At 40.1% G+C, this 19,365-nt stretch overlaps 1 protein-coding gene across 2 annotated transcripts in view; it reads left to right on the top strand.

Moving 5' to 3' along the window:
- The window catches only part of COMMD10 (COMM domain containing 10), a 54,419-nt gene that overhangs the window by 8,644 nt on the left and 26,410 nt on the right, over positions 1–19,365 (top strand). For both annotated transcript variants that reach the window (XM_081930776.1, XM_081930777.1), the window contains exon 5: positions 4,649–4,759. In XM_081930776.1, coding sequence (XP_081786902.1) covers positions 4,649–4,759 — 111 coding nt within the window. The remainder of the gene's footprint in view (positions 1–4,648; positions 4,760–19,365) is intronic.

The raw sequence follows: 19,365 nt of genomic DNA, 5'->3' as shown, positions 1-19,365 counted from the left end.
TTCCTGGCCGAGGGAGCCGGCATTTGTCCACAGACAACTTCCCGGTCATGTGGCCAGCATGACAAAGCCGCTTCTGGCGAACCAGAGCAGCACACGGAAACTCCGTTTACCTTCCCGCCGGAGCGGTACCTATTTATCTACTTGCACTTTGACGTACCTATTTATCTACTTGCACTTTGACGTGCTTTCGAACTGCTAGGTTGGCAGGAGCAGGGACCGAGCAGCGGGAGCTCACCCCATCGCGGGGATTTGAACCACCGACCTTCTGATCGGCAAGTCCTAGGCTCTGTGGTTTAACCCACAGCGCCACCAGCGTCCCTTTTGTTTGTGTAGGGTACCCCCATGCAAAACATAGGTGCCCGTAATTAGTATTTAGGGATCCCAGTTCACAAAAAATGCTTGCTGAACTGGAAGTAGCTTTCAAGTGTTCAGGGAAAGCTCTAACAGGTGTATTCTTTACGGCAACCCTGTAAAATAGGTTGATATTACTATCCCTCATAGCGTAGTTGGGGAAATGAAGGCAGAGCGAGATGGGGTGGCCTAAGGCAGAGATAAGATTCAAAGCAGAGACTGATTCGCAGTTCATTCTTTTAGCTGCTGCGCTGCACACTTGGTTGAGGTTATCTGCTGAAGTGGTGGGCTGTTGTTCCTAAATAAAACAAAATATTGTGCGAACTGCAGTAATGAAAATGGTTCATGGCACAGGGCGGTGGAGGAAGGAAAGGGTAGATCTTTCTAGTCAACTGTTTTTATGACTTTGTACAAGTTTGCTTTAAAACTGTTTTGTCATCTGTTATATATGTTAGTAGAGTCGCAGATTTTTTCAAGCACCTCTAATTTAGATACTGTGAGGTTATTGAGTGCCCTCATTAAAGAGTGCCATTGCTTAATGAAGGGTTACTCACTGCATATGGATATAGTTTTATTTCTATCAATGTTTAATTGCCTTTTAATTATTGTTTTTGTTTTGAGCAGTTCTTGATTTTATCGGTAAGCAGTCTTGAGTCCTGGCAGGGAAGAAGGCAGGGTATAAATATAATAATAATGATGATGGTGATTGATGGTACTTGCAGAAAGCAGCCTGCTGGCCAGTTTCTAGTGAGCTGCATAGTCTGTGTCCGTGTTGGGATTCCTCCAAAGAGAACTATGTAGAATTTGGTCTGATCTTGCAAATACCTTGTTCTTAAGAGTGTATGGTTGGAATACTGTTGGCTGTTAAAGAGATTGTGTATGTGGTTTTTTGTTGTGTAAATTCGAAACACATTGGTGGACCATGGGGAGTCTTTAAAGTGGGGAGGGACATAGACCACTCAAGAATGAAGTCAGCCCTCTCCCATTCTAATGGAATACTTATCCACTGTCTGATAAGTTATTGCTTCTGGGAAATGATTTTGAACTGTGTAATTCTACATATTAGGTGTGATAATTTTGCACGCACACATTCAAAAAATAAAGCCCCAGCCTTAAAACTTGTGTTTGGTAAGAGACCTGCTGTATGTAACAATATATTGTTGTATAACATTTTTTTCAAAAGCAAATCTCTGTAAAAAATAATTTTGCTTACTTGGAGGGTTCCTTAATTCTCAGCATGTGTTAAGTAACCCACTTCTCTATGCCTATATGCCTTGTCCCATTTTATTGCGATCATATATCATGTACTCTTAACAGTCAGAATTGGATGGACTCTATTATATTCAATCTTCCTTTCAATAAAATAAATAGGTAAGCCATTCTGAAGCCCCAGGCAGCATATGGTACATTAATCAAAGATTTTGAAAGCATAGCTGTACTTCTAGAAATGTGGGGTGAAAACTCCACTTGAATTGCACTGGAAAATCAGACTATCCAATCTATGAAAAGGTTACTTGTGTTTTCCTTTGCTTGCTAACTCTGTTAATCTGCAGTGTAATTTGTGATATTTTTTAAAGTGTGCGTTAAATCTGAATATATATTTTTTTCTAATAGTTTTCAATGCCATTGTGGTAAAATAACCATACGTCAAAGAAAGTGTAGTTGTGAGGAAAACCTGTGTTCCATGCACAGCAATGCTTGCATGGTGTACAGTGGTACCTCAGGTTAAGTACTTAATTTGTTCTTAACCTGAAGCACCACTTTAGCTAATGGGGCCTCCCGCTGCTGCCACGCCGCCGGAGCACAATTTCTTTTCTCACCCTGAAGCAAAGTTCTTAACCTGAGGTACTATTTATGGGTTAGTGGAGTCTGTAACATGAAGCGTATGTAACCTGAAGCGTATTACCATGAAGCGCCTGTAACCCAGGGTACCACTGAATTGACACAACATCACATTTCATGAGTTGGGGATGGTAGAAAAGGGAGCCAGCATGATGCAGTCGAAGAGCTTCTGAAATAGCTGATAAACGTGTGGAATTGTTTATGCCACAAAAGGAATCGTTGTTGTTGTTTGTATTTATGAATTTCTCTTCCACCAAGGGACCTTAGGGTGATTCACAGCAAAATATTCATAAAACAACAATTCTTTAAACCTGCTCAAACCACAGAGTCAGTAAGTGAATAAAAAACCTTTGCTATTGATGTGGTTTGTTTGGAGCAAAACAAACCATGGTCTCTGGGTTGGACATAATGTTAACTCGGGGATCATGGCTTGTTTCTTCTGTGAGCAAAGTGGCCAATATCTGTGCATTCATTATAAACTTTCATTATGGTTTACAATGACATGTGCGCAAGATATATTGTGGCTTGTGTGTCAGAAATGAAACATGTTTTGAGATCACTAAAACCAGGATGGGAAAATGATTATGTGACACTAATACCTTTGTATGAAGTCTTGTTCTGACAAGAACATTCCATCTTTCATCTCCTTATTTCTATAGGAGACAACTATACTTGTAAAACAGAGATATATTAACATTAATAAGGTCAAATGTTTTATTTCTCATATAGTGGAAGCCCCAGGGCTACACTGGTAACTTTTCACTGAAAGTCTAAGCCTAGCTTTTTTTAAAAAAGTTATCAATTCTATCTCAAACTTTTAGCAAATTTGAAGCTTTAAATATCCTGATTTACAGTATTTAAACTGGTACACCATATGGTGTTCTTGTTTGATTTTCCCCTGTGGAAGCCGCACATTTAAATAAATGTGATATATGAATGAAAACGTTTATAAATAGCCTGGCTTTCAAGTATTTACATAAGAATAGAATTGTGGAACAGTATGGCTATGAGGACCCAGTTGCCTTTTAGACAATGAGCCAGGATCCTCTGGGGCCAAACGGATTCTGAGAGATTACGATAACTCATTTAGGAAAATACTGTTTGCAGCTACCAGTAGTACCACTTGCTCATATAATCAAAATTGTCTAAGGGATGGTTAATATTGTAATGGGAATCCAGAATTCTCTACCCACATATTCTGGCCTACTGTTTCTGTTTTATTCATACTCACCCAGAGAATAAAAATCTCCCTTTTGAACTTTATAGCACTTGATGGAAACAATAAATATGGCCCAGCAAATAATACCAGTTTCCCCTCCCTTTTAAATAGGTCTATATCTATATCATGTATATCTATATATCTCTCTCTATAAATCCTGGAAGTTTTTGTTTCCTGTAAAAATAACAATGGTGTTTGCCATGTGATACTTGCTTACAGAAAACACAGAAAAATCCTTAGGTTTACAAATCGGTACATCATGTTAAAGTTTGCAACTTTGCCTTCAGGCTTGCATTTTGATCTGCTCAAGGAAACGGCTTTTGAATCATGCGCTTAGCTCGGCAAACAAAAAAATGGCTGACCAGTCAGGGATCTATAAATATATTTTCATTGCTAGAATAAAGGTAAAGGTAAAGGACCCCTGGACAATTAAGCCCAGTCAAAGGTGACTATGGGGTTGCAGCGCTCATCTAGCTTTCAGGCTGAGGGAGCCACCGTTTGTCCACAGACAGCTTTCTGGGTCATGACTAAACTGATTCTGGCACAACGGGACACCTTGATGAGTGCCAGAGCGCACGGAAATGCTGTTTACCTTCCCACCACAGTGGTACCTATTTATCTACTTGCACTGGCATGCTTTCGAACTGCTAGCTTGGCAGAAGCTGAGACAGAGCATCGGGAGCTCCCCTGTCACGTGGATTTGAACAGCTGACCTTCTGATCAGCAAGCCCAAGAGTCTCAGTGGTTTAGACCACAGCACCACCAGTGTGCACCTCATTGCTAGAAGCCAGTAGCTTTGACTGAATGCACATAGGGAGCAGTTTGGCTGATTTGAGAAGGCCCTGTTTTCACATTGTAGCCTCTCCAGCACAGGCACTTTTTATCTTTGCAGCTCTCACAGTTAATACCTTTGAGAACTAGGAACTAGCAAGCATCATTTGTGGTTTGTGGTTTTAATCACAATTGCATACTTTTAGGGTGCTTAAAGTCTATCCTCATGAATAGGGTGATTGTCCTAGAATAAGCCTTATCTGTTACTTCATATAATTGCAGTGAAAACGAGCCAGGCTTTAGGTTAAAGAAGAACTGAGTAAAGTTTCTAGAAGTGTGTTTTTTGCTGTCTGTAGGCTGTCTGCATTTGCTTAGGGTGTGATAGCACCAGCCTTGAAAGCTAAAACATTGGTTACCTGGGTGGTTGTGGCACATCTTATTTTAATTTGCATTTGTGTTTCCTAGCTTGAGTCTGTTGGATGGCAGCTTAACCTTCAGATGGCTCAATCAACCCAAGCAAAACAAAAATCTCCTCAAGCTGTTTTAGAACTTGGAATGAGCAACGAAGATTCAAAGGTAAGAAGCCTCATCTCATAGCCATTGCTGCATTGCTGCTGGTGATGATTCAGTTGGCTCCAGTTTTCTGATATCAAATATAGGTAACAAATTTAAATAGGCCTTGGTGTGTAGAGCTGCTGAGGTATTGCCCTGCCGAATGATCTGGGTTTCATGATTCTTATATGTCTCTCATGCAGGGAAACTCTTCTCTTGTTTTTGTAGTGAATTACTGTATCAGGGCTTTCTTTGGGTCATTAAGGTGGAAGATGCATCAAAACCATTACATATAATATTTATTTACATTGCCATTTTCAGATCACCAGTAAATCTAAAGAGTATACCCTTAACCATCCAACTCAACCGTTGCAGCAGTTCAAAATACCTTTTTAATAAATATTATGAATGGCGCTGATTGTTGATTGAATCACAGAACTCTCACCTTCTTGAGCCTCTTCAGAAGAATACCATGGTCTGTAGTCTCGAAAGCTGCTGAGGGGTCAAGAAGAAAGAGAAAGTTGACACTCCCCCCATCCCCCCCAACAAATGCCGTCAGCCTCAACAACTAAGGCAATTTCAGTGTCCTGAATTGGCCTGAATCCCAAAACCGATCCAGATATTCAGTGTCCTCCAAACATGCTTGAAACTGGACACACACACACACACCTTGCCCCAAAAGGGGACATTTGCCACTGAACAATAGTGGGCACTTCTGAGTCCAGGAAAGTCCTCTTCTGGAATGGATGCATCACTGCCTCCAAGGTTAAGTACAAATAAATAAAATAAATACTACAATATCTTAACCATAATACAAAGATTACACAATCCTAAAGAGCACTCAGCACATTTGAGATAATAGTCGATACCCATTACAATGAGCTTCAATTTAGAAATATAAACCGTACCAATCTGTGCAGCTGAATTTGTGTTTGGGGAATGAGAACCACTTATTACTGATGTTTCTGTCTCCTTTTCTGTCCTTTATGACCCTTTCCCAAAATAGTCAACCATCATTACCCACATATTCAGGACTTCTGTAAAATGAAATGGCATATTGCGTGTTCTTAGCATCATCCTGATGCTGAACTCTAGAGCTCAGCACAGTCCCGTCTTTTGACCTTATGGGATGCCACAGGACCAATCCTAGGAAAAATGCCTATTGCCATCCTCTGTGATCTCCCTGTTAGAAGTGGGGAGATTTCTTCCAGAATAGCCCCTCTAGCAACAGTTTCCCTCCACCATTATGAGCGTTCACAGCAAAAAGTGGAACACAGCTTTTTGGAAAGCAGCCTGTGGCTTTGCAAAGCTCTCTTATAGCCTATTGAAATGGATGCTGGTACAACTTGCCCCTTGCAGAGACATGATGTGTAACGTTTTGTACTCAAGCCCATCATTTTAAAAGGATCCTGTGAGTTCCCTTCCCAGAGAAATGGGACCTGGTAATCCTTATCACTTTTCCTATACGGATTATAAACAGGATTCTAGATTAATAGTGCCCCAACTTGCAGATTTACCTCCAGTTAAGCAGATAATCTCTTGCTGTATAAATTTTTCACTTGACGTAGGAGTTCCTTTTAAAATAAAGTGTTTTTTATTATTGTTCTGGAAAGTTTCCTTGCCCTTTCCCTCAGCCAGTAGGTGTCATGCTGATTCGAATGTGCTTAGAAAGGAGTGAGGCAGTATGTCGTACTCCACCCTTTCCCAAGGCACAGTGAGAGGTCCCTCTCTTCCAGTCCTTTGTACTGAACTCTTAAGAAGAGGTGTGGTAAGCAGAGGAGCATCTTTCTGCTTTCTGAACCCTTGGAAGACTTAGTGCCATGGTAACAACATACACCCTGTTCCTCTTGCCTGTTTGAGGCGAATGTGCAGTCTTGACTTTGCAGTCATGTGGACTCTTGAGAGATGGTCACATGATCTTGGGCAGGCACCCCCCCTCCTTGGGAGAAGGGTAGGAACTGTGGCAACCATGAGCTTTGGCTGACTACGTGGAGCTCTGATGGCATATAATACACTTGTTCTTTTGCAGGCAGTTTTTCAGTCCTCCGTATGTTTGCAGACATGAATAACTTTCTGCATCTTGAATCTTAATAAAAACCAACTGAAATAAACTTGAACTATGAAGAGCCTTTTGTAAAAGTATGCCCCCTTATTAAATGAATGCTCTGAATTATTTATTTTGAGGAATGTATAAAATCTTGCTTTCAAGTGCGATGAAACACTTGCGCCTTTTTTCTTCTAATCCTTCTCAGCTTCCTCTTCCTCTTCCTCTTTTAAAGCTATGCTGTCATACATTTATTTATTTATTTATTTATGTATGTATGTATGTATGTATTTGCTGAGGAAAGCAACGACTTCAAAATCTGATTTTACTAATAGTAGTTGGTGGTTAGCTATTTATTGACCGAAATGTGTGTTGCATTGGCTCGCTAGAGGGCAGTAGTGCTCTTCCAAGTGTCTGTGTTTCTTTGACACATTGAATGCTTTTTTCCCCCTCCCTCAAATAACATTGTTGAATTAGTTGTGAAGTTAGTTGTGGTGGGAAACAGTGTTTACCTTTCTAATCTACATACAACAATACGGTTCTGTTATACCTGCCTGCTCATTTTAATGCTTTTTAAATCAATGCAATGCTTTTTTCATCAGTGGAAACTTTATTGCCCCTTTTTAAGGAATCCCAGTGGACTACGTACCTAAGGGATTTCTTATTAGCCTGGACTCCTCAAAAGAAGCCACAGAGATATGTTACCATTTTTTTGCTTATTGTTCCAGTATGGGAACCAAGAAAGTTTGCAGTGTTAAACAGTGTTTGCAGTGTGTGCTGCTTTTGGCCACAGATGTTTCCAGTGCGGAAGAGACAAGCCACTCTTCAGTATAAAAAGCAGCTTGTCTCTTTGGCAACAGAAATCTTGTGAAGCAAATAGCAAAGCCAAACTGTGTTATGCCCATGTAGGCCTTATCTGGATCATGGCAGCAGTACTGAGTTCTGAGAGCTGATGTGTGCAGTCACTGATTCCATATGTTTCGTTAGCTTTTAAATGCAGGGTATTAGATACTGATTCCCCCCCATTAAATAATATATAAACTGCCCACCATTCAAAAAGATTGTGGTGGTGTACAAAAAAGAAATAAATAAAAATAAAATACAAGATACAGAGATACAAAAGAAGAGTACATTAAATCCATTTGTAAAACCCATCATTCTTTTAATCCCATCATGTGGTCAGATACCATCTAGACATAATTTTAAAAGAAATTTCCAATAAATGACTATTCGGAGATAATTTAATATTCCATTTCCTTACGGGTTCCTACATCTTAAGGCATATTCCATCAATGGGAGGAGAATGAAGTGTGTAACTTGATAAGGTGCAACTCTTTTTGTTGAAGTGCTGGATAGTCGTCATTCATCATCATTCATCTCCCAGGGCTGCCTGTCTCCTTCCTTCTTCCCCCTTCTCTCTGCCCCTTCTCTCTCTCACTTCAAAGTGGGCTTGATCCCTGCGATCAGTTTCCCACCAGCTTGCCAAGTGAGTCGGTGCTATTAGCTTCCCCGTCTTCACTGGTGGCCACTGCTGATGTAGAGCACAGACATGGGAACTTGCCCCACTATCACCTTACTTGTACAGTTAGTTCCGCTTCATGCTATGGCCAGGAGACTGGCAACTTTCTACAGGGGTGCTGATTTCCTGTGGTGAAAATGATGTCTAGCATGGCTTTCTTCTTTAAGTCTGCCCTGTGCTGGAATAGTTAGGAGCGGAAACAGTTTTCTTGCCAGTGCATGCTATTGTGTGATCTGTCTGCTTGCTGGAAAAAATAAGCGCAGAGTTTTTAAAAACATTCCTTGCTGGAAAAATAGAAAAAAGCAACACTTACGAAGTGAGTATAAGGAAATGAACAGATTAAACTGTGAGGACTCACCGCTTACGGTTAATGCTCTAGTGTTAAGAGATTTCTGTTGTTATGTCAGATTTTGGTAAATTCAGATCTAATCACTTCTGGTAGATTATATTTATCATAAAATAAAAATTCCATTTTGCTTTGAGTTTATATTTAATCCGTCTTCCCAGGGTGCTGCCATGAAATTGCCTTGACAACAAAGGATAATTTATTTTACAAAAAAATTGGATTAGATTCTGTTTGCAGAGGGTGCACTATTTGTGGGAAGAGTTTCAAATTGGAAACACTCTGGATGAGAAACATTGTCTTTGCAAAATGTATCTTACTGGCTCTTCTTTCCTTTTTTTTTTTTTAAGCGTCTCCCTTCATTCCCGCTTACTGTTGTTACTGTGCCATAAATTTTCCCTTTCAGTGCAATTTGGTGCATGTTTGCTTGGAAGAAAGCCCCACTGTGTTAAATGGAACATATTTCTGTGAAAGTGTGCATAGGATTGCAGTCTTAACTTTTTGTCGTAATGACTGTGTTTATTTCCTCAATTGCCACTATTTCAACCGAAGATATATTTTGAAAGTTCTTTTTAAGCTTTTAAACTATGGATGGATGGATAGTGTGGATCAATTGACTATTATACTGGAAGTCTGAAAAGAGATATTGATTGATTGATTATTAAATTTGTTTACCGTCCTTCATCTGTAGATCTTGGGGAGGTTCACAACATAAAAACACAAAACATATAATAAAAACATGAACAGTAAACCCCCTCCTGCTTCTTAATGGCTATTAGATTATTGCGTAACCTCCAGGTTGCAGAATCTTTGGGTTATGGCTGCGCCACACGTGTGCGCAGAAGCAGCACCTCTAGTTGCGGGTTTTACAGGGTGCGCATGGCACATTGAAATGAATTAAATCCATAACCAGAGGTACCACTGTAGTTCATTGTATCCTGCATGTAAATAAAAGAGCTATGCTGACACAGCGCGTATTAAGTGGACTAGTAGATGTCATTTCAGGATTTTGGCCACATAAAGTTGCAGTTGTATGCCTGCTTCCCTGGTAGTGAGTCCTGTTTATCTTTCCTTCTGACTTCCGTCAGAGTAGACATGTATTGAACTGTGCTGTAAAAGGCTTTGAATGTCCTGCTCTCCCCCCCCCCAAAAAAAGAGGAATGTGTAAAGTAAAGGCTGTGTAAAATCCTGGAAGTAAGCCTTTCTCTTCTAAAACCTGGTGAACCGAATGCTGCTCCCCCCCTCAACAACTTCCATGTACTTTAGATTTATTCGTACCATCCTGCAACATCAGTTTGACAACAAATGAATAATGGCTATGTTAGGTAAAGGTACAGGGACCCCTGACCATTAGGTCCAGTTGTGGCCGACTCTGGGGCTGCGGTGCTCATCTTGCTTTATTGGCTGAGGAAGCCGGAGTACAGCTTCTGGGTCATGTGGCCAGCATGACTAAGCCGCTTCTGGCGAACCAGAGCAGCACTACGTTAGACCTTTGTTAATTCCAGTGACAGCAAATTTTCCAGATTTGAGCCCTTTAGATTTTCTACATTTTGAACAGCAAAAAAATGAGATCTGTATCCATTGAATAATTGTACTCTTCTGTTCATCCTACGTAAATTTTCATCTCTTTTGAAAATATGAAGAGTAACTGTGGACATAATAAATAATAATAGTAATTTATTATTTATACCCCGCCCATCCGGCTGGGTTTCCCCAGCCACTCTGGGTGGCTTTCAACAAAGTATTAAAAATACAATAAAACATCAGACATTAAAAGCTTGCCTAAATAGGGCTGCCTTCAGGTGTCTTCTAAAAGTCAGATAGTTGTTTATTTCCTTGACATCTGATGGGAGGGTGTTCCACAGGGCGGGGGCCATCACCGAGAAGGCCTGGACAGAATCCAACATTGTGACTTTAACTCTTGCAATGAGACAGTACCATAACCCAAATGAACCAACATTGTGACTTTAACTCTTGCAATGAGACAGTACCATCCTGTTCTCTGGCAGCTCCCACAGACACCCCTAGTGCCCCCCAGCAAATTTTCAAGGTGCACAAATAGTTGCAGAGAAGAGGATGAGGTGCTGTTGTGTGATCCCTATATCACTACGTGAATATCTTCTAGAGGGAAAGCTGTCTGTTGAAGCAAAATGTATGAAGAGTTTTGTGGCACCCTGAAAACTCATAATTGTGTTCGTCTTTAAGGTGCCTAAAGACTCTTTTTGATTATGTGAATACAGTATCTGTTACATTCTTTAAAAAAAAATAGTAGTATGCTGTAGTCTGTATTGGTCATGTTGCCTCCTAAAACATGTATCTAGTGAAACCTGCCAGAAGATGAAATCCACCACGCTGTGCGATTTGATGCATTTCAGTGGACTCCCACACAAATTCTTTCCTTTGAAAAGTGTGATTGTGCAAAACAAACCTATTAAAGGAATTTACAGAATCTTCTTGACAATCTTTAATTTAAGCAAAATCAAATGATACTGAAATGTAAAATACAAACTTGCTGTAGATTTATTTTATGATTTCTTTCTCTTGTGGACTCTTATCTAGCCCTGCTTTATAGCAGCCTGATAAAAATCAAAGCATAAACATGCCACTGAGATTTATAAACTAAAATTACTGTTCTTTTCAAACTGAAAACTTTTTCCCCAGTCTGTTCTAATCAAATGCTATATTGGCCCTTTCAAGTCTGTCCACAGGGTTCTGCCTTCTGAAAACGTTTCAGCTTGCTAACTTTGCCATACCTGTCGACAGCCTTTTTAAACCAGTAGTGCACACCAGGAAGTATAATTTTATCTGTATCCTATATCTGTGCTCTCTGCCCCTTCTCTGCTGGAAATTTGCCTTTCCTTTCCTTTCAAGGAGGGCAGACAACGCGTATCCTCATAAATCTTGGAATTTCAGAAAATGCATGGGTACCTACAAGGTGGGAAGATGTGATTATTGCAGACAGCAGCACTGACAGTGTTAGGCTTTAGGTTGTTCCTGGCAATTTCTGAATCTTCAGTTCGTTTCTTATAAAATGCAGAGGTCTTAAAGTGGGGTGTGTGTGTGTGTGTGTGTGTGCGCGCGCACGCACACACACACAAACAAACAAACAAACAAACACACACTTTGTATGTAGAAGTGACTGTTTTGGTACAATCTTCAAATCTTATTGCAGCTTTGATCTTTCTCTGCCGTTCCCCTGAGATACCAGTGATGCTGTGTAGTGATTTTGTAGGGAGTGTAACTTTTTAGAACAGCTGGGAATATGAGTGAAAGCCGACTATAAACAGAAGCGGGAAGTAGCAATGGGCTTTTCCCTTAAGCCTAGGTGCTTGTCGCTCAGTTCTGCTTTCATGGTTACTTCTGTACTGTTTGTGACTTATTCTTGCCTTGCATATTGGCTATTGGACATTGGTGATTAGGCTGCCTCTTCTGCCATGGAACCTTATTGCAACATTTTTTTTTTTAAAGCCAATTACGTTTTCAGTTTGGATCTGGACTTTTGCAAACTCTTGTTTGCAGATAATGATAAGTGATCCCTGAAGCAAGGAAACGTGCTTCAGATATGTGGCAGATGAAACTAGAGACCATCTGATTGAGAAACCATCTAATGCCTTTCCAATAAAAGCGGGTGTGGGGAGGGAAGTTCCAGTATAAAGCAGATGGCGAGTTATAAAGCAAGCTGGTTGAAAACGGTTACTTCAGCAAAGGCAGTGTTTTTAGTGAGAATACATTTTCACTGTAGGCCTTCGCAGTACCTTGCAAGTTATACAGGATATCCTGCTAAGCTGGTTCAATGTACTAATTGTAAAAAAGAGAGGACATTTTGCTGAAGTATATCATCGTAGTCAGTCTAATTAGAAATCACACATAGTTATAGTACCCGGTGTTATTATTTTGAGTGTGGACAGGAATAGTCACACACCTTGCATTATTTTATTTTTTTTAAGTTTGCTGTTAATATTTTTGCTACAGCTGCAAGGTTACCAAAGGATATGGAATGAATGCTGAATATTAGCTCAGGAATTTCTATATTACCTGAATTGGTTTCTTTGCATTAATTTATGCTATTGAGCACACCAATCATAATTTTGGCTTAGTAACTGAAGAATCAGATTCCCCAGTGTGATTGTTTACCTGTAAAAAGCGACCTTTTGCTCCTCTCGTGCACCTAGAAGAGTTCTGTATCGTTCTTCATGGCACTCCTATTCTTGGCAGATGTGTATTTGATGCATTGAATGTATAGTTGAGGGACACATCCCTCCTCAGTCAAGTGCTGCTGCTGCAGGACAAACACAGTTTCAGCCGCATCAGAGCACCAGTGTGAGGGGAAACTTGGCTTTTGTTCTTAAAATTAAACTGAACAGTATGTGATACCTGCAGATCAGAAGCTATGTTGTTTACTGTTCGAAATTAGAGAAGCTGTGTTGGAAGGGATTAAAAACTTGATACGAAAGGGTGTTATTGAGGAGGCTGGTTAATCTGAACTGATCTCATGATCTAGTAGACAGAATTTTAAACTAGCAAATGTATTCATACTTGTTCATAAGAACATTGGGCAGTACCTTTATTAGTACCGATAATCCCACAAAGCAATGAGCAGGCTAGAAATTGCACATAGCAACAGTTGGGGACGCTGGGAATGGAGTTAGTGCAGAAATTAGGTTGGATGTTGAAGCCTTGAGGTCTTCATTTCAGTTCAGCCTGACAAAGAAGATTGCAGGCTGAATTAGTCCCTGCTGGGTAGTTGCAGGTATTCAGTAATACCTAATATTCTAAGATGACAAAACAATGGCTGATCCCCATTTGGAAAAACCTAAAGGCTGGTTGTTACCCAGCTCTGTCTAATGCTTTGAGCAAAAACGTGCAAGTTTCTGGTTAGGCAGGAAGCAGCTGCAAAGTAAAATATGGCAGTATTTATATTAGCAAAGCTGGAGATTAATTGTGGGTAGTACACTAGGTAAAAGTCATCTGAAGCCAAATTGTGTAGTATTGGTCATTGGAGGGCATGTAATCCCTCAGTAGTAGTAGTAGTAATGATGATGATGATGATAATAATAATAATTTATTTATACCCCTAGCCACTCTGGGCTTCCCGAGCCACTCTGGACGGCTTCCAACAAAGGATGCAGAATCCCAATTCAGGTGGTAGAAAATAATCTCTGGTTATACAGTGGTAACTCGGGTTACATATGCTTCAGGTTACATATGCTTCAGGTTACAGACTCCACTAACCCAGAAATAGTGCTTCAGGTTAAGAACTTTGCTTCCAGATAACAACAGAAATCGTGCTCCGGTGGCATGGCGGCAGCAGGAGGCCCCATTAGCTAAAGTGGTGCTTCAGGTTAAGAACAGTTTCAGGTTAAGATCAGACCTCCAGAATGAATTAAGTATTTAACCCAAGGTACCACTGTATATTCCACTCAGTATGTTGTCTCCCAGGCATATAAACAAAGGCATCTGCATCTGTTCATAAGTTTTAAAAAACCACCACCACCCAAATCCGCAGTCCCTTCATTGGGACCAACCAAATGTCACAAAATAGCCAGCAAGGTTTCAAGTTCTCCAGTGTTCTTCATCAGGCAGGAATGTTATACAAAGCAAGGGCTGAGGGAAATGAGGAGGAAAAAACCCAAACATACAAAAAATAGGAGTCGTGAAACTCACTGGGTGACCCTGGGCTAGTCATTCTCATCTAAGCTACCCCTCAGAGTTGTTGTGACTTGGCATCGTGAGGTTCTTGGAAGGGAAGGTGGGCGGTAAAAACATAAAATCAGTGATGCAGATTATTGGAAGATTAAGTTTCATCTCCATAAAACCTGTCTTGTTTGACAAGCTGAATATTGCAGTCCATATTGTTGCATGTTATAAACACTGTATAGGCTTAGCAGGGACCAAATAAGCAGTCACAGTGTTCCAGCAACCATTGCAGACATGTTTCAGGTAGCTGAAGTTACAGGTCAGCACCTCAATCAGTTACAAGGCCAGCAGTTTACATCGATCCCATTGTGCAGTTTGCAGCAAACAAGTTTGCCACCTGCAGCTATTCTACAACTTAACTTCATCACACTTACAGTTGTCGGCACAAAGGTACAGAAGGGAATGTCCTTAAACACAAATGAACACTGTGCGCAAAAAGGACTGGAGGAAATCAGTTGCAAGCTCATCTCTTGAAGCCTGCATGTTTGGCTTAGCACAATCAACTCCAAGCAATAATATTGCAGAATTGCTGAACTATCTGTAAAAAAAATAATTCTTACAGTCTATTTTTCTGTGTTTTTGCAGAATTGCAGAAATTGACTTCAAACTGTTTAGTGAAAGCTTGTTCTAAAGACAAGATTCAATTGCTATTTGGAGAGAGAGAAAATCTCTGAATGCTTGCAGTTAGTGTCATATTATTTCACCTTATTGACCCTTTGGATTGAGGACTGCTCTTTGTGTTATGGTTTTGGTGGCTCCACAGTTAAAGGCCTGTGTTGTATGCGCACTAAGATGGTAACAATCATTGAACACCCCTCTCTTTTCCATCTCGTATACATCTCCACTCTGGAGAGAGTGATTGGATCTGACTTCTTCATATTTCTGCATTGAACATAAGATGAATAAAAAATCCCCATATTTATTCCAAACGTTACAGATTAGCAGGAGTAAAACACTTGCCTGTCATTAGCATTTATAATTTGCATGAGCTGAAATTGGAGCTCTTTTTACAAATTATTCAAAAAATGCCTTTTCGTTTGAAATATGATATATGTGAATATTAATGCAAAACAGAAAGCAGAAGCATAAAAAAAGAATTTATTCATTGCTTGTTTAAATGTTATTTCACTAAATGAGGTGGGGTGGACAACATTTTAAAAAATCTATTAGGATGCACTTGGTAAAACAAACAGATTCAACATTGCAGCCAACTGCTGTTGCTGCTGCTGGGTTTGTTAGGAGAAACACAATTTAAAAATAATGAACAAAACAAAGCACCCTCCCACACGTGGAAAATATTTAGATCTTATCTGGGAACAGGCAGATCCTAGAATAGGCATGTCTTTCCTTCCCTCCCTCCAAAGGTCTTTCATGGTCACTGAGGTATGGGAATAGTTAGTCCTGCTGATCAGTGAGGAAGCATGTTATTCCTGACACCACCAGTAAAGCTTTTGTTTAATATCAAAATATAGTTCTATTAAAGAGCCATGCATATAGTTGCAATCCTCCTTTGCAAGTCTTTCATGCTTTTTATTGCTAAAAGGCTTTTATCCCCACCCCTTATCTGTTTATTTGGAAAGAAATTCAGTGGGACTTTGGCCTAGCTATGTGGACATTGAATTGTAGATTAAGACTGAAATCCTGTGCTCACTTACCTGGGAATGAGCCCGTTTGAACTTTGTGAGACTGGCTTCTGAGTAGACATGCATAGGATGGTGTTATTAATCTTACACTACTGACGAACATCTGTTCCCTGAATTATTAAAATATCCAAAGTGTAAAATAATTTCTCCCCCTGCCAGCTCCAGGTCTGGCTCTCTGATTGCTAACTTCAACTGCACATTTTATCAAGATTTCTTCCCAAAGAGCAAGGAGCTGCAAATGCACTTCGCGTCAGACTTAAAATGATATATGTCTCCTCTTAAACCTTCTAGCTCATAGTAGCTCCGCCTCAAAGCTTCAGCAGTTTATATTGTACTATGACTCAAAATGATAAAGTGAATTGTAAAATGTCGCTATTAGCAGCTACTGGGGTTTCCAGATTCAGAGCTACACTGGAACTTTCAAAGTTTTTATTATGACCTTTTTAGTTTGTGACAGATATAAATAGCATACCTTGAAGAAGTCAATGAAACATCAGGTATAATGCATGGCATTGAGAATAATTACTCTATATATTAACAGGAATCAGTAACAGGCTGGGGGAGGGCCACCAAGCTGAAGATGAATCCCAACATGATGGACATGCTATGGGTATTTGGTTCTCAGGTCTGGGAGATTGGCGTTCTTCCTGTCTTCTTGACAGGCATGGATGCCCCTTTCTCTACTTTCTGACTGGCAGTATGGGCTATTTCCTTAAATAACCCGATCCAAAATGTTTGAATTTTAACACAACATAAGATGGAGTACAATAGGTTGCCCTAATCCAGACATGACTCCATAGCTATTTGCTTCTGTTTTCAAAGGGAGTTGTTCCGAATTTTCTCACATTGTACGTTTGGAAATGCCTCCTCAAAATATCTTCTTTATCTGAAGCCAGATTGGTTGGGTTGAGGAGCAAAGCCACCTTTGTGGTGGCACCTGCTTTATGAAACTCCTTCCACAGAGAAATCCCATCAGGCCAGCCTGATTTTATATTATAATTTTTCCTTCATTATCTCAGTAGGCGTTTGGCAGTTTTGCATTGAGTGATCTGCTACTGCTGAAAACTTGGTTTACAGTGCATTTAGTTTTGTGTGTGCTAGCTTGGTCAAATTTGTTGGGGAGAGATGGAACGTCAGAGTTTGATTTGTTGTAGGCTGCCCTGAGAGCTCCGTAGAGCCAAGCTGGCGGGAAAGGAACAAACAAATAAATCTTCTGTATGTTTCAAAGTAAATTAGAATGTTAACAGCCCTAGTGATGATTCCGGTTAGACGTTCTCTTTAGTACTTCTGTTCCCCCAAAAGTAATAGCTTGTGGGCTCACGATCATCAGTGGACTTGGGAAACCAGCTCTAGTGTCTTCCTTGTCCTCCAACAGCCAAGATTGAAGACTCATTTGGCGGTGATAATGTACTTATAGAATATCTGCGATTGGGAGGATTTCATGGCTGCATTAGAGCGCAGCACTTGGGAAGATTTGGAGACATAAAAACTGTCAGGAAAATAAAGTAGAATTATGTTCAATTGTAAGTCCAAACAAGGCTCATATGCTGCTAGAACAGTAAGCCATTGTAAGGTTATATTATTCTTTGAGGAAGTTTTTCACCGCAGAACGTTTCCTTGTCCGCTCTTAGGTCCCTGGAAACTCGTTGTTCAGCACTGTTTGAACCAAATAAAGCCCTTTTGTAAAAAGTTTAAATGATGACATAATGACCACCCAGGTAAGAAATGTGGTAAAGGCCCTTGGTGGGATGGATTCCATCAAAGGTCTTATTAAAATGAAAAAGGAAGTTTGAATTACATTTCTTCATAGCTCTTAATGTAGAATCAAATCATGCTATTTTTTAAAAAAAAAACTTGGGGAACAAGAATTATATTTCTCATTTCTTCCAGAGATTGCTCTGATTTTTCTTAATTGCTGCATCAGATTTTGGCCAGAAGGGGATTTTTTTAAAAAAGCTTCACAACTTTTGTATTGTTTGTGGGCAAGAGGAAGCTAACCTAAGTAATATGTGGTATGTGTGGTCTGAGTTAGGCTTTTATTGTGCATCTTTTAATAAATATATATTATAGAACGGATATATTTTTTTAAGTAATTAAAAATAGAACTCTTATTGGACAACTGTCTAGCTTCTTAACTAAACTCCAAATCAGAGATTATAATTATAATAATGTTTTATTTTTATTTTTGCAGACATATTCATCTTAATACCTTATTATGAGAATAGTGGCAATCTGCACATCTGTTAACACTAAAGCTGCATTGTAAAGTGACCCTCATTATTGAATAGCATCATTTAAGGTCAAAGGGCACAATAAGCCTCCTGCTGTTGTCCCTTGTCATAAATTTCAAATGTACCCATAGTGCACATTTTAGAAGTTCCTTAGTTTAATTAACTGAGACTGCAGAAGCACAGAATTCAAAAATAAAGAGGCCAAGTATACCACTGGCTTTTTCACAGTTGTTATTTTTTATTACAAGCAATAAAATGTATTTGTGTATAGCCTTCCCCCACCCCCGTATTTTGAAGTAAACTTAAATACCAGCACACATACACACTTTTCTTATTTATAGCTACAAATCCTGTTTTTTAACCTTAAGTTTCATTTGATTATGTTTTTTAAAAATCCTTTGTCTTATTACAGATAGGAGTGACATATCTACTATAGGATAACTGACATTTCTTTGCATTTTGGTGAACGAATTGATGAATATTGTAAAAACCGGAACGCTTCAAGAAGGTTTTAGGCTAATTGCAGCATCCCAATGAGGTTTGGGATACAGACAATGGCTGTTTTGCAGGGGTGGTGGTTTGCATTCCTGACCCCCGTGCATGTTGGCGGAGTGCACACAAGTCCGCCCTGGCCACTTCCAGGTTGTGGCGATGCACGGGTGTGCGCAGTCACACGTCAATTGGATGTGTGTAAATTGGTCATTGCCTGTACCTCAGAGGACACCGTTTCATGTCAGAAGAGTCTTGAACCCATTCTGTTAACAGCTCAGGATTCATCCATACCAAATGCACCCTCTTGCTACTACTTAGGACTTCAGATTCAAATCCTTGTGGTGAGTTGTTTCCTCACCCACTTTTTTACACCTGGGTTGCAGCATTACCAGAAGCCCAAGCAGCAGAAGAGATTAACATCTCTTCTTCTGTTAATATTTGCTTTTGCACAAAACTAGGGACCTGTTGGGACGCGGGTGGCGCTGTGGGTTAAACCACAGAGCCTAGGGCTTGCCGATCAGAAGGTCGGCGAATCCCCGCGACGGGGTGAGCTCCCATTGCTCGGTCCCAGCTCCTGCCAACCTAGCAGTTCAAAAGCATGTCAAAGTGCAAGTAGATAAATAGGTACCGCTCCAGCAGGAAGGTAATCGGCGTTTCCGTG

The sequence above is a fragment of the Podarcis melisellensis genome, assembly GCF_964234715.1.
Source record: "Podarcis melisellensis genome assembly, chromosome: 11".
NCBI classification, from domain to species: domain Eukaryota; kingdom Metazoa; phylum Chordata; class Lepidosauria; order Squamata; family Lacertidae; genus Podarcis; species Podarcis melisellensis.
The sequence above is the reverse complement of the archived record's forward strand: the minus strand, read 5'-3'. Positions and strand labels throughout refer to the sequence as shown.